The 12898-nt window shown below is 51.1% G+C and overlaps 1 protein-coding gene across 1 annotated transcript in view; it reads right to left on the reverse strand.

Moving 5' to 3' along the window:
* The window catches only part of ABTB2 (ankyrin repeat and BTB domain containing 2), a 166303-nt gene that overhangs the window by 37325 nt on the left and 116080 nt on the right, over window positions 1-12898 (reverse strand). Inside the window, exon 2 of the mRNA XM_037128223.2 lies at window positions 3441-3587. Coding sequence (XP_036984118.1) covers window positions 3441-3587 — 147 coding nt within the window. The remainder of the gene's footprint in view (window positions 1-3440; window positions 3588-12898) is intronic.

Below are 12898 nucleotides of genomic sequence, written 5' to 3' on the forward strand. Positions count from 1 at the left end.
GCCCCTTGAGGGAGGCATTTCCATGTTACAGACAAGGCAGCAGGCTCACAGAAGTCCGTGATTTGTCCCAGCTGCATGACTAGTAAGTGAACCAGCCAGGACTTGAACTGGGGACCCTGTGTCCCGGCCACTTGCTCTGGGCTGTTGCACCACTTCTACTTAAAGTGTGGTCTGCCCACAGGGACAGGTCTGCAGACTGTTATCGCTTCATAACAAGTTAGTTTTAGAAATTTCAGAGGTTAAAAAACTCCCACAGCAATGTCTATCTAATCTAATAATAAAAAAAAACTGGCTTGCATGTTACATATCTCACATGCCTTTTATTTCACTTTTCTAGACACTTATTTTTATTGTGTTTTATTAAAGTTTCAGTCTGCCTCAGAGTGCGGGAGCGGGGTGGATAGAATCCCCAGCCATGGGCTAGTTTGAGAAGCCACAGCCCAGACTGTGCTGTGCTCTTGCATTAGCTCAGGTGGGTGCTCGGCGCTACTTCTGGGAAATTCTTGCTCTTGAGAATCGCTTGATCCTAAGCTAGGTGAAACCTCGGTCTGAAGCCCAGAAACACCCACAAGCATGAAAAACAAGTCCTTGCTGCTTGTTAATCGCAAGAGCCTTGATCAGAGATGCTCCGGGTTTCACTGCTCGGTCCAACCCTCATTATGTGCCGTCAAATAAAACCAGCGGAGAGTCTGGAATCCAGCGCTTTCTTCAACATGAGGCCTACACCATCCGATGGCCTTTACAAAGAAGGGTTTTGTTTTGTTTACTTCTTGTTCCCTCCCATTTACACTCGCAAGGGGAGAGAGGGACAGAGAATAATTCAAGTGCCCAAGCTCCCTGTACAGCGGGACCTGATGCAAGAAAGAAACTTCTTGACCTACCTGGCAGGCTGGTCTTGGCAAGGTGCGGGGAGTTAATGCATGGTAAACCCGGGGTAAAGTTTTAGGTACAAGGGGCTCAGTGCCAAGTATCACTAACCTCATTAAGTCCTTTAGTCTTGGAGAAAAAACCTGCAGTATCTGCCTCCACCTGGCCTCCTCCCTTCACAGTGGGTGAGCAAAAACCCTGGTTTCGGAGCCCAGGAGCTGGGGCAGCTTGTGCAAGACACAGCCTCTCTGGCTGTCAGTGAAAAGATGCTTCAAGGCTGCTTCTTTCCTTTGCCCTGAGGAGCAGCTAGGCCAGGACGTGGGCCAGCCTCACAAGGGTTCTAGGAGGCACGCACTGGACAGTAGAGAAGTCATTCCTTCTAACCAACACACACACATACATGCACACCCACGGCAGCTGGCCGCTGTTCTAATCACTAGGGATCCAGGACAGCAGGGGACCAAATAGAGAGTCTCTATTCTCCTGAAGCTGACAGCTTAGTAAGATGACAGGGATGACAAACTAGTTACATGTGAATATATGATAAATGTCACTTGGTGATCAGTGCTTTGAAAAAGACCAAAGCCACACAAGAAGAGAGAAAGGAATGAGACAAAGTAGTCATTTATGCACAGTGCTCAGGGAGGGCCTGTCTAATAATGTTTCATTTGGGCAAGGGGCTTGAAGAAAGTGGAAGACCAACATACTTGAGTATTTGGGGGAAAAGGTCACAGGCACAGGGACCAGCCAGTGCAAAGGCCCTGGGGTGGAAGGTGCTTGGCCAGGAGGCCGGGATGGCTGAAGCACAGTCATGGGGTGATCGAGCCAGATCATATATTTGACCCTGGGCTATGGCGAGGATGCTGGATTTCACCGAGGGAGCTGGGAGGCCATAGCAGGGATGGAGGGGACATTGAGCAGATAAGTGACATCATCTAGTTTGTGTTTTAAGTGGCCCTGGTTCGGGCTGAGTTGGTAGCTGTGGAGATGGTGAAAGGGGCAAACGGAAATCTGGTAGCACCAACGGGGCTTCGTCTCTGGGCTGAATGGTAAGGACAAGCCTTCTCTGGAGGGAAGTTTCTGAATGCTCCCCGTGACCTGGCTGTGGACTGTAAGGGACACAGAGGCCACCATGGGAGAAGATGAAGGATCAGAGCCCAGCATCGACATCCGCTGCCCTGAACGCTGGTGGCGAGGTGAGGCACGGTGAGGAAGCGCGCAGCGCCCCAGGGGAAGAAGAGCTCTGCTCGCACCGAGCACGCTGGGAGGCGGCCTACACTCTGACTCTTCTCGCTGTGTGACTTGGGGAAATCACTTCGCTTCTCGAAGCCTCAGTTTCCTCGTCAGGACACACCTCGCTGAGTTGTCTGAACCACAAATGAGGTCATGTGAGTGAGGTGCTTCGCATGGTGCCTTGTACACAGTAGGCACTCAATGTTCAAAATGAAAACAAAAACAAGGTGCTTTCCAAATGAGCGCACCCTTCACTGTTCGCAGGCAGGAGAGCTTACCTAACACAGGCTGTGCTGGGCCCCAGACACACCCCGCTGTCCAGGAGACATTCGTCAGGGTTGGAGATCAAGCCACACACTGAGCCCACTTCCTGCAGTGTCCCTCAAGGGCCAGGCGACCCAGGTGGCCATCCTGCAACCCCCGGGGAGACAGAGAGCCAGAAGTCCGGCCTTCTCTCCCAGCTCCAACACTGATTTGCTCTGTAACCTTGAACAGGCACCTTCGTTTCCCATCTGGGAAGGGAGGAAGAATGAAGGGAGGGGGAAAGCTGTGTCCTAAAGAAAAGAAAGGTTTGCCATTCACTGTTCAGGGGCCAGAAAACTCACAGAAATTAACAACTCCAAAAGCTGGAGTCGAGGGAAACTCTACCTGTTTCCATCCTGTGGGTTTTGACCCCTGGGTGTGTGGCCACCCTCTGCCGGGTGGTCTCATGACACAGTGAGAGGGAGAACATGCAGTCTGATTTCTCAAATAACTGGGTAATGTGAGGGAGAGATCAGGAGGTGCACGGGATTTCTTGCTTCCTAATGGACTCTTTTGAAGCAACTGTCCAATGGTAATGACCTAGACCGAGGGTATCTCCCAAGACGCCCTCCTTCTGCTGGAGCGGCTCTGTTTTTATTTCCCTCTTTCTATGTTGAGGCTTCAGGAGTTCTTTCTTTCAGGGAAGAATACTGGCTGTAAATTCACAACATTTGTGGCAAGGCAAGTAAAATAAATGAATGAAACAGACCAGCTCTAAAGTAATGAGGTAGGTGACAGTGCAGGGCACACGTTTGTCCGCTTGGCTGTTACACGGCCCCATGGCTGCCAAGCAGGAGCTGGGCACAGTGTCACCAGATCATCCGATCTTTCACGAGAAACCAGGAATCCAGACGCATGTGCGATTAAGTCCACGTGCTGGCCACACCACACAGGTCTGTGGGCCGCCAGTTTGCAGCCTCTCACCTGGAAAGCTCGGTTTCCAGGGAAGGCAAGAAATGAGAAGGTGGAGCAGGCCGGAGTCCAGAAGACGACCTCCTCCTCCTCTCTCCCCACCCGAGAGCCCGCCACACACTCACTCAGCTCGGAGATGCTCCCCACACAGGTGGCCAGGAGGGACTGCTCCAGGGTTCGCAGCTCCAGCTGAGCGTAGGCATCGGCTCGCTCGTCCTGGCCCAGCGACCCGCCGTTGTAGGGACTGAAGTAAGCCGGGAGGGAGAGAACGCCTGTGGGGAGACAGGGAAGACAGGTCAGCTCAGGAAGGAGGCAAAGCTCTTGGGAGAGCAGGGTGCCTGGGCGAATGCCAAGGCTCCACGTGAGGACGGCTGACGCGTCACCGCGGACAGTGCTGCGAGGCCCAGAACGAGGAGCGGCCACTTGTGCACATGGAGTTAAGCCAAGTGGAGACCGTCCTTCCTCCGAGCTGCATCAGGAAGTGACCTACTGAGGCTCGTGGGCCATACAAGGATTCATTCCCTCCTTCGTGCCTTCATTCGCTGAACATGTGGAGGGTCTCCCTCGGCCCAGGCGCTGTGTGACACCCAGGGTAGGGTCATGAGGTGACAGAGACACCTGGCTCTGTCTTCACGGAGCTCAGGGGACAGCTGTGTCAGGTGTAATCCTCCACCTGACACCTCCACCTGTCAGCCCAAAGGACAGCATCCCCCCCCAGGCCTCTCTTCCCATGTGGCCCCTTTCCTTCTTCAAGCCACCGAGGGACTGGGACGAGCCCCAGAGAAAGAGAAGCTGCCTCCTCCCCTCCAAGACGGGGACAGGTCTCAGCCATTGGCCAAGTCCAATTAGTGTTTTTCATTAGCACGTCAGCGGCAGGGGAACAGAGTTGTCAGCATCGACCCCAGAGGGCGACAGGCTGTAAATTTCTCCAACTCGCTGTGTGGCTTCTTAGAAAGCACCAGAAGAGCAGAATCAGACTGGCTTAAAATTACATGGTGGTTCTTAAGAGCATGTGGTCACAGAGATTCCCAACTTTGGGTAACTGCTATTTCTTTGATCAACGCCTCTTTGTCCACCCACCCCGAACTTTTTTCCCCCCTAAGGAAAACACCCACAGGAATTTAATCAGTCCATTTTGAGAAAAATCGCTTAAAATTCCTTGAGATAACTGGGGGCCCCTGGGATGTGGCCTGACTCGGGTGAGAATTCCCTGTCCTAAACACGGAAATGTCACAAGGATGTCGACAGCCATAGGCTGCGTGGGAGAGTGGCTCACACAGTGTCTCGGAGCCGGGACGCCTGGGTTTAGGATTCTGGCTCTGTCACTTAAACCAGCAGCGTGATCCTCGGCACGTTACCTCCCTTCTCTGCACCTCTGACCCCTCGTGTGTTAACGAGGGGTAAGGAAAGCACACAGCTTGTCGTGCAGCCGAGAAGACGAACTGAGGTGCCGGATGTCAATGCGTGGGCCAATGTGTGGCTCCGAGCAGGAAGGTGCCCTGTTGGGAGGCGTGGCTATTATTTTCACTCTGCGCTGGGAATGTGGCCTTTGTTTACAGGATCTCATTTTTCTTTCAACCAGGTAGGCACTGCTGTCTCCATTGGTGATACTGGGAGGCCTGAATAACTTGTGAGCTAAGTAGCAGAGCTACGGTTTGAACCTGGGTCTGACGGACCCTAGACCGTGCACACTTAACCCTTGGAAAGCCCAGATCCGAGGGACGCCCACCCGGCTCACCTACGGCTCTCCCGATTTGGTGGCTTATGCACGTGACAGCACAGCTACATTGTTACTGCCCGTTTCAGCCACAGAAGTCCCCGGGCTGAGCCCGGAGTCTTTCTCTGTCTGGGGGCAAATGCGTGTGGCGGCCCTCCTCCTGCCCAGGTCCTGACCACTCTGTGGGTTCAGCCCGTGGTCAGCCCTGCCCTCCTAGGCTGCCCTCCCCTTGACCCAGGCTCCTTGCCCTCCCTGCTGCCTCACTATATCTGGGCACTGCCTTGGTGTAGCTGAGGCCTGCCACCCCCCCCCAATTCTCCTTTGATGGCGGTGGCCCCTCCCATCACTAGCGGCTCGCTGATTTGGCAGAGCACCGCATCAAAGCACTTCCTCAAAGCTGTTTTCAGTGAGAGGAGGAGGAGGGCATGACTGGGTTCCCCTGCTCTATTCCCCAAAGCACAAACCCTCCCTGGCAGCTGAGTACCCATTGGGAAAAGCCGGGCACATTAAAAACAGCAAAACAAGAGAGAACATCACATGCACACACACTACAAGCTAAAATCCACAGACGGCCCACACTCTTGGGAGAGTTTCTACACAGCTCCGGGTCCCACTGCGGGCCTGGCTCCTCCTCTTCTCTCCGTTATTAATCTACAGAAACCACACGGGGGACATGTGGATCAAATTTACAGCGCTTAGGGGGCAAGGCCATAGGAAATTCAGCCGATTTGTCAAAGGATTCCCAGGGAGAAATATTATGTCAATGGATCCAGTAACGGGAGATGGCAGTTCCATTAATAATGGTTCCCACATCACCAGTCATCACCCAACCAAAGGGACTTGCCCTTAATTCTGCGGCAAAGGTAATTATGGACCTATTATTGATAACAGTGTGTGATAGCAACGCAGCTCTCGCATAGTACCTTTTACCTTTAATGGGCTTTTTACATGGAGTAATTTATTCTTCCAGTGAGAGAGGTAGGGATTAACAGCCACATCATCAATGATGCTATGACTGAGGGCTGTTGGTGCGGTGCCCATTCATACCCATCTTACAGATGAGAACTCCAAGGCTCCCAAGAGTTACAGGATAGTCCTCAGTCACTGAGGGGCAGAAAATAAAGTGGCATTCCAACTTTGGCCATCCTGTCCTTTTGTTAAACTGCACTGGGATATTTGCAAGAAGAGGGATTCCTTGGGGGCCTGTGGTTGGATAGGACATTCAAAGACCCAGAAACGTGACTTTCCTTTCAGTGGGTGCCCAGGCACCTCCTGCAGAGGTCCCTGGAGGTCTGCCCCGAAACCCTGCAGGGGGAAGGCTGTGCCTTCCTCTTCCCTCCGATCTTTCCAGAACATGGTTCCACAGCTGGTCTTCCCAATCTGCCCCCGAAGAAAGCATTTTCTCTGCCAGTCGAAATTCTTCTCTCTCCCACATAAGCCTATTTCTCAGAAGTTCTCACTGGAGGTGGAAAATATTTGCTTTAAATTCTCTCAACACCTCGAGGCCTTCTTTGTCCTGTAAAACTTCCCAGCCTTATGATATGGGCCCAGGGCAAGGTCACTCTGTAAAAAGAGATTCCAAGGGGGAAAAAAAAGGAAAGAAAAAAAGGGCATTTTTTTTCCTATTTAGTAAAATCCTTAGGAAAAAATTGCTTATTTTAGTCACGATGGAAAAGAAAGCATGCTGGAATGTTTCCCCTGGTCCCTTTATGAGTTAAAAAGGACGCCCCAAACCAGCCCCTGCGAGCTCTGTGAAAGTCCCAGAGGCACCTGCGCCCACCACTCAGACCGCGGCCGTGGAATGAGCTCCTGAGTGCGAAGCGGGACCGTGCCGCGCTGTCCTTTGCCTTCTCCTACAAAACCAGCCCTTCTGTTGAAACCTCGCCAGGCCGATGTGCTCTGAGGGCCCAGGAAGCCCCCACAGGTCTCAGTGTACACGCAGAACCATAATCTCCCGTCACTCCATTCTTCGCAGCCTGGTTGCCCAGCTTCGAATCTGGGAGCTTGCTATCTCATTCCCCAGAGCTCTCGGAGGCCAGTGCCACGTCCACCCCGTTGCCCAATGGCAGACCTGGGAGCCAAACTTATCAACACCCTCTCTCCTCCTGCACATCCAATCAGCCAAGTCTTGCTCCTTTTACCCCGTGAGAGTCCCCTAAATCTGTCACTGTCGTGCCTCATGCCCCACCCAGTTCAGGCCACAGTCCCCCCTCACTGGCTACTGCCGCAGCCTCCTCACTGGTGTCCTGCCTCCGGTCCTGCCCGAACCCTGCCATCCTCTACTCTGGTCACCTGCCTCTGGAGCTTTGGACTCCTCCAGGACTTGCCCACTCCCCTGACGAACAAGTGTACACTGCTTTCCACAGTTAAGAATAGATGCCATTCTTAATTCTTCCTCTGAAACTTAGAAACAAAAATAGTTCTGCCCATAAAAGGGGAAATCCCGGCACCTCCCAAGTGATCAGGCCAGGTAAGAAGCCTGTGCACACCTGATCACATTTCTCCAAGCTGTTTTCCAGGTGTCACTTGGCTATGCTCCAGCTCTGGGTTTGGAAGAGAACTTTTCCTTCCCAGGTGGTTCTCCACCAGCGCCCAGAGAGGGCGCCATCGAGTCAGACGGGGATCCACTGAGTGGCAGGCTGGGAACCGGGCCTTCCTGCTGGTGGTTGCCAAGCAGGAATTCAACCTGGGTTGAATTCCTTGCAGAGGCGCTGGCTTCTCTGAGCCAGCACCAGGCCAGAAGCAGATGGACTGCACACTGGGCTGACAAACCGGACCCTGAGTGCAGAGGTTTTTCAGAAGCAGGGCTTAGCCCAAGGGCCCTATCAATGGGCGTTGTTTCATTCTCTCCTCTGTTGATTCGAAGGCTTCTCAAGTCTTCTCTGGCCCCGGGATCCCACTCGCCAGCTGGCTCTGCTGTGCACTCTGGTTCTAAAGCACACCCCTCAAAGCCTGCACCCTGCCCGGCTTCACTCTGCCCTGTGACTTCTGAAGTCAGCAGTGGGAATGGACAGGTCTTGTTATTACCCTTGTCTATGGTTTAATTTCCCCCACAGCTATAATAACACCCCCTCCACACACAACGTACATTTAAATGTCAAGAAAATATCCTTTTTTTGAAAGCTGGATAGATGTATAATTCGGCTTTTCTGACCAGCTATCGAAAGCCATCGAGACCGTACTGTGACTGTCCCCTGAACTCGACAAGCCATTACCAGCACTGTCCCCAGAGGTGTAAACATTCGTTCCAGTGGGCCCAGACACCCGTGCGAGCTGCGTGGGCAGCACCCTCTCTTGCCCCTGCCCCTCACAATCCCCACCAGGCCCCCTGGCTGCCTGGCTCAGGGAAGACATCAAAGGCCACCGCCTGTCGCCTGTTTCTTTAAAATGAAAACTGGGATGCAGAGGATTCTGCTTTTGTTGCTGGTGAGGAAACTTGGCAGGGCATCTTCGCCAGTTTTCTTCGGAGCTGGAAGCCTGGGTGGGGCTCAATCCATTAGCTTCTGAAAATAAAAATTGTACTGCTCCACTGAATGGTTTCCAAGTAGCCCACACAATTCCACCCTTTTAATTTTTTCTAAAAAGAGTGTTTCCGCTTTCTGATCTGGAATTTTATATATAGTACGATTAATGCTCAGCTGTTACGTTAGTCGTATGGAAACAAAGCGCAGAAAATGTAAAGCGTGAATATTTTCCAGAGAGACCCAAATGAAGCCTAAGGGAGCTGGATTCCAAACAACTGCACCGAATGGTATTTCTTCTGGGATTGCCAGTACGAAGAGGATGGTTGGGGTGAGGTGGAGGGAGGGAGGTTACGAAGAAAAGCCTGGACGTGGAATGAAATAGGCCTGACTGCTGAGTTTTCAACCATCCGTGTACAAATGATTCATCGAGACTCGAAGATGAAAATGGCCTTGGCTGGTTCGCTCAGCTGGTTACAGCGTCAGCCTGATGCACCGAGGTTGCAGGTTTGATCCCCAGTCAGAGCACATACAAGAAGCAACCAATGACTGTGTCAATAAGTGAACAACAAATCTCTCTCTCTGTCTCTGCTCCACCCTCTTCCTCTCTCTCTAAAAATCAACCAACAAATGACTTATTTTTAAAAAAGAATAATCTAAGACGGGACCACTGTACTGTGAAGCCCAAGAGTCCAAGTGAGGAGCACATGTTGGGAGGCGGGGAGAGAAGAGGTGGCGGGGGGAGGGGTTCTGGAGAGAGTTTGGAAAGGTTTTGACTGTGGGGTAAAAATGCATGGGGGGAGCTAGCACATACTGAACAGTCCTGTATGCCAGGAACGGGGGCAACGGGCATCTGATCCCCCACAAAGACCCTACCAGTGGTCTTATTTCTATTAGCTAGTAGCTGCTACCACCGTTACCAGCTCTGTGTACCAATGAGGGACCCTGAGGGTTAGATGCGTGAAGGGCACAGAGCTGGCAAGGCGCAGAGGCGGGATCCAGACCCAGCCCGTCTGTCCCACACTGGAGTCCACAACGTAACAGCCACACCGCACTGCCCTTCACACGGGCTCCCCTCATCTGAGCCCAAGGACAGAACGCTCCTTCATCCTCTCTGGTCTGATTAGCACTGCACTTTTTGCTTCTTTAAGGTCAGGAAATTAAAAGCAAACATAATCACGCTCTGATTAACACCTCACCCTGGTTAAGTTATCAGAACACCACGGGCCAAAGGCGGTCTTCCAGTTAAGTCATTCCCGGGGGGCCCGGAGCTCACCATTAAACAGTAAAATAATAATGCACATTCATGACTGCCCAGGGAGCCCGGGGCCAGAGAAGCCAGCATGAGATCAAAGGCAGCATGCTCATTGCCAGCATCCCCATTCTCTTGCAAAAGATGGTAAAAAGCAAACCTCGCTGTGTATCCTGGGCTCGAATTCATCCCCCTTTGAATCCTGCACAGTCTTGGGCCTGCTGCTGGTAGACCTGCCCGGGGAGCTGGTCTACGGGCCGCCTCCCAGCTGGCAGTAGCCCCCCTGACCTGTGACCGTACAGCTGGCTTACCCAATTCTCAAGGGGCTCCAAGCAGGGTGAGGATTTAGAAAGGGGATGAGGCCCCCGTAAAACTGTAAGAGCCCAACAAAGCAGTGGGGGTGACGCCGGAGTCTCCACTACAAATGCTGGCTCACTGGCATTTTGCTGATTTGTTTAGTGAAGGTACACATCAGACCCAGAGGATAAATAAATATTGGGGCGCCTGAAATAGAACAAATTAGTAGAGATCACAGACTGCTGCTGAATTTTTGTTTTGAAGAAAATAACCTAACAAAACACAGTCTGTTTATTGCCATTTCTCCTCTTTGCAAGAGTAAAATGAAGCCAGAGTAACCAAGCAGATTGATTTCAGGAAATTAAACCTATCGGTGAACTCTGGGAAAAGCGGCAGCAGTCACGACGTCGAGCACGGCGGCACAGAAAACATGAGTGTCAGCTCCTGAGTGTTTTTCTGTGGAAAAAGGTCCCCATGGTGTTTAGAATTCTTTTTAAGAGATTCTGGGTGGCCTCCCTCCAAAGCTGTGAGGTAACACGCTGAGAACTTGAGTGACCCAGGAAGTGTGAGTCTTGGAACGGCCACCTCTTATGAAAAGAATAATCCACCACATGACCATGGCCCTCTGTCAAATGTCATCCTTGACCCACGGTGGGTAAGCACCCTGATTCCTGTGAGGCACGGGCAACCCTTAGCCACTCGGGTATAAAGGCAGCAAAATACACACACACAGTAGGTGGAGGACGTGAGGATGGAGACGGGCGGGCCAAGTTCATCACCCTGCAACATCGAGCTTTTCCCCAACTGGTGTGCACAGCCACCAAAGTAAGAGTGGTTCTCTCTATGCTAGCGTTAGGGTGATGGTCTCACCTACTACACTTTCTAACCTTTGTAAATGACTGTGACTTACGGGTGCAGTGAAAGTGGTTATGTAAAGAAAATAGGGGGACGGGGTTGATGTATTTAGAGGAAGAGGAGGGTAACCGAACATTTCTTTGGAGCAAAGGAATGCTCATGATTCCAAATATGGCAGAAAATTAGTTACCAGAAATTAAACTTTTATGTAAAAAAAGAAGTGAATGTTTAAAAAGACACTATTTTCCAATTACTTGTGAAGAGCCCAGGATGGAGATCATCAATCATAAAAGATAGTTATTTCTGCATGGGAGGGTTTTAGACGGCATTTGTCCTTTCATTCTTATGTTGTTTTCTACTGATTAAATAGTGATTTATGCAAGTCAAGTTCTTATGCTGTATATCTTAAACTTCCACCGTGCTCTATGTCAACTATATCTGGGTAAAAATGAAAAATGTATTTCAATAAAAATAAAAGCATTGTTGCAACCATTGTAAGCTCATGGAAACAAAAAGTAAATAAGGAAAATCTGATTGGTTTATAGAAATAATACTAAAAAAATAAGATAAGGGAAAAGGGTAATTTTTTTTGGAAGAAACTCAGCCAGAAAGCATTCTGTATTGCTAACTAGGAGGTGAGATTTTGTCTGCAGGCTTCATTCCAAGAATTGGCCCTTCGGAGGGCTACCCCCTTCACCTGGCCAGGTGGGGGTGACTCAGGGGCTGCAGCAGCAGCAGGACTCCCCGTGGCATCTTGCTGATGCTGGGCCCAGCTGGGGACCCGCTGCGCTGAGCCTGTATGGTCCTGACGCTGCCCTGCCACGGCCTGGACCGCCAACCCTTGCAGGGGCCGGGAACAGGAAGAGCTGGGGAAAATTCGCAAGCACAAGCTGGAATCACCACTGGTGGAAAAGTCGCCTTGCTGCAGTCAGTGCTGGGGTGGACATACGGCGGGCCCAGGGATGGGAGAGGAAGCAAAATCCATGCTGGGAGTGATTCCGGAGCTGCATCACGGGCTGGGGAGCAGTGCTCCTGGAGGGAAAATTGTGTAGTAGTGGGCGGACTGTCAGCCCAGGGGGAGGAGAGGGATCAAGGAGCCCAAGCACCCACAATAAGCACAAAAAACTCCTTGGGTTTTTTTTTTTTTTAAGATGCAAATGTTTCAAGGTCTGGGGCAGATGGCCGATGGTATTTATTGATAGAACATGAATGCACTAGTCAGAAATGGACAGTGCTGGGCTCCTTCTAACAAACACGACCTCTCCGGACAGCTCGGGTTTCCATTTCAGAGGGCTCTGACCGCTATGCTCTCCAGGTAAATTCCTGGCATGAGTCAGAGAGATGAGGCTTCAAAACTCAGCTTTGCCTCTTGCTAATTGTGAGAGTTTGGACTAGCTTTTTAACCTCACTGTGCCTCAGTTTGCACATCTGTGCATATATGTCTAATAATAGCCTCTGATTTACAGGATTGAGGATTTAAAAAAAGTTAAGAAAGTAAGCCTTTAGCAAAATGACTGACACATAGAAAGCACACAGTAAATGGAAATATTCTTATTAATGGCCTTGCTGAGTCCCAGGGCCAATGCCTTTGGGATGAAGCCACCTAATACCTTACATAAAAGTACGGTACTCATCAACATTCGGAGGGAGGGATGGACCCAAGGCCAATCTGTCCTATTATTTTCCCGAAGTCCACTGTGATCTGTGCTTTTGAAGAATCGTGCTTTACTCCCCACAGATGGGTCATTTATTCTGCAGTAATTCATTCACTCATTTATTCAGCAGCTGCTTATTTGGGTGACCGAACAATGTGCCAGAAGTGGCTATGCTCTGGGGATATAAAAATGACCAAGACAAAGTCCCACTTTCTTGACATCTGCAGTCTAGTGAAGGAGGGCAGACAGTATGCCAGCCAATTCAACACTGCGTGGAAACAGCCATGAGAGAGTCGGCACAAGGAACCCAGGGGAAGGGGCTTCAAGCCAGAGTAGGCTTAGTGGT

The sequence above is a fragment of the Artibeus jamaicensis genome, unplaced genomic scaffold (assembly GCF_021234435.1).
Source record: "Artibeus jamaicensis isolate MK-2021 breed Jamaican fruit bat unplaced genomic scaffold, CSHL_Jam_final contig_797, whole genome shotgun sequence".
Taxonomy (NCBI): domain Eukaryota; kingdom Metazoa; phylum Chordata; class Mammalia; order Chiroptera; family Phyllostomidae; genus Artibeus; species Artibeus jamaicensis.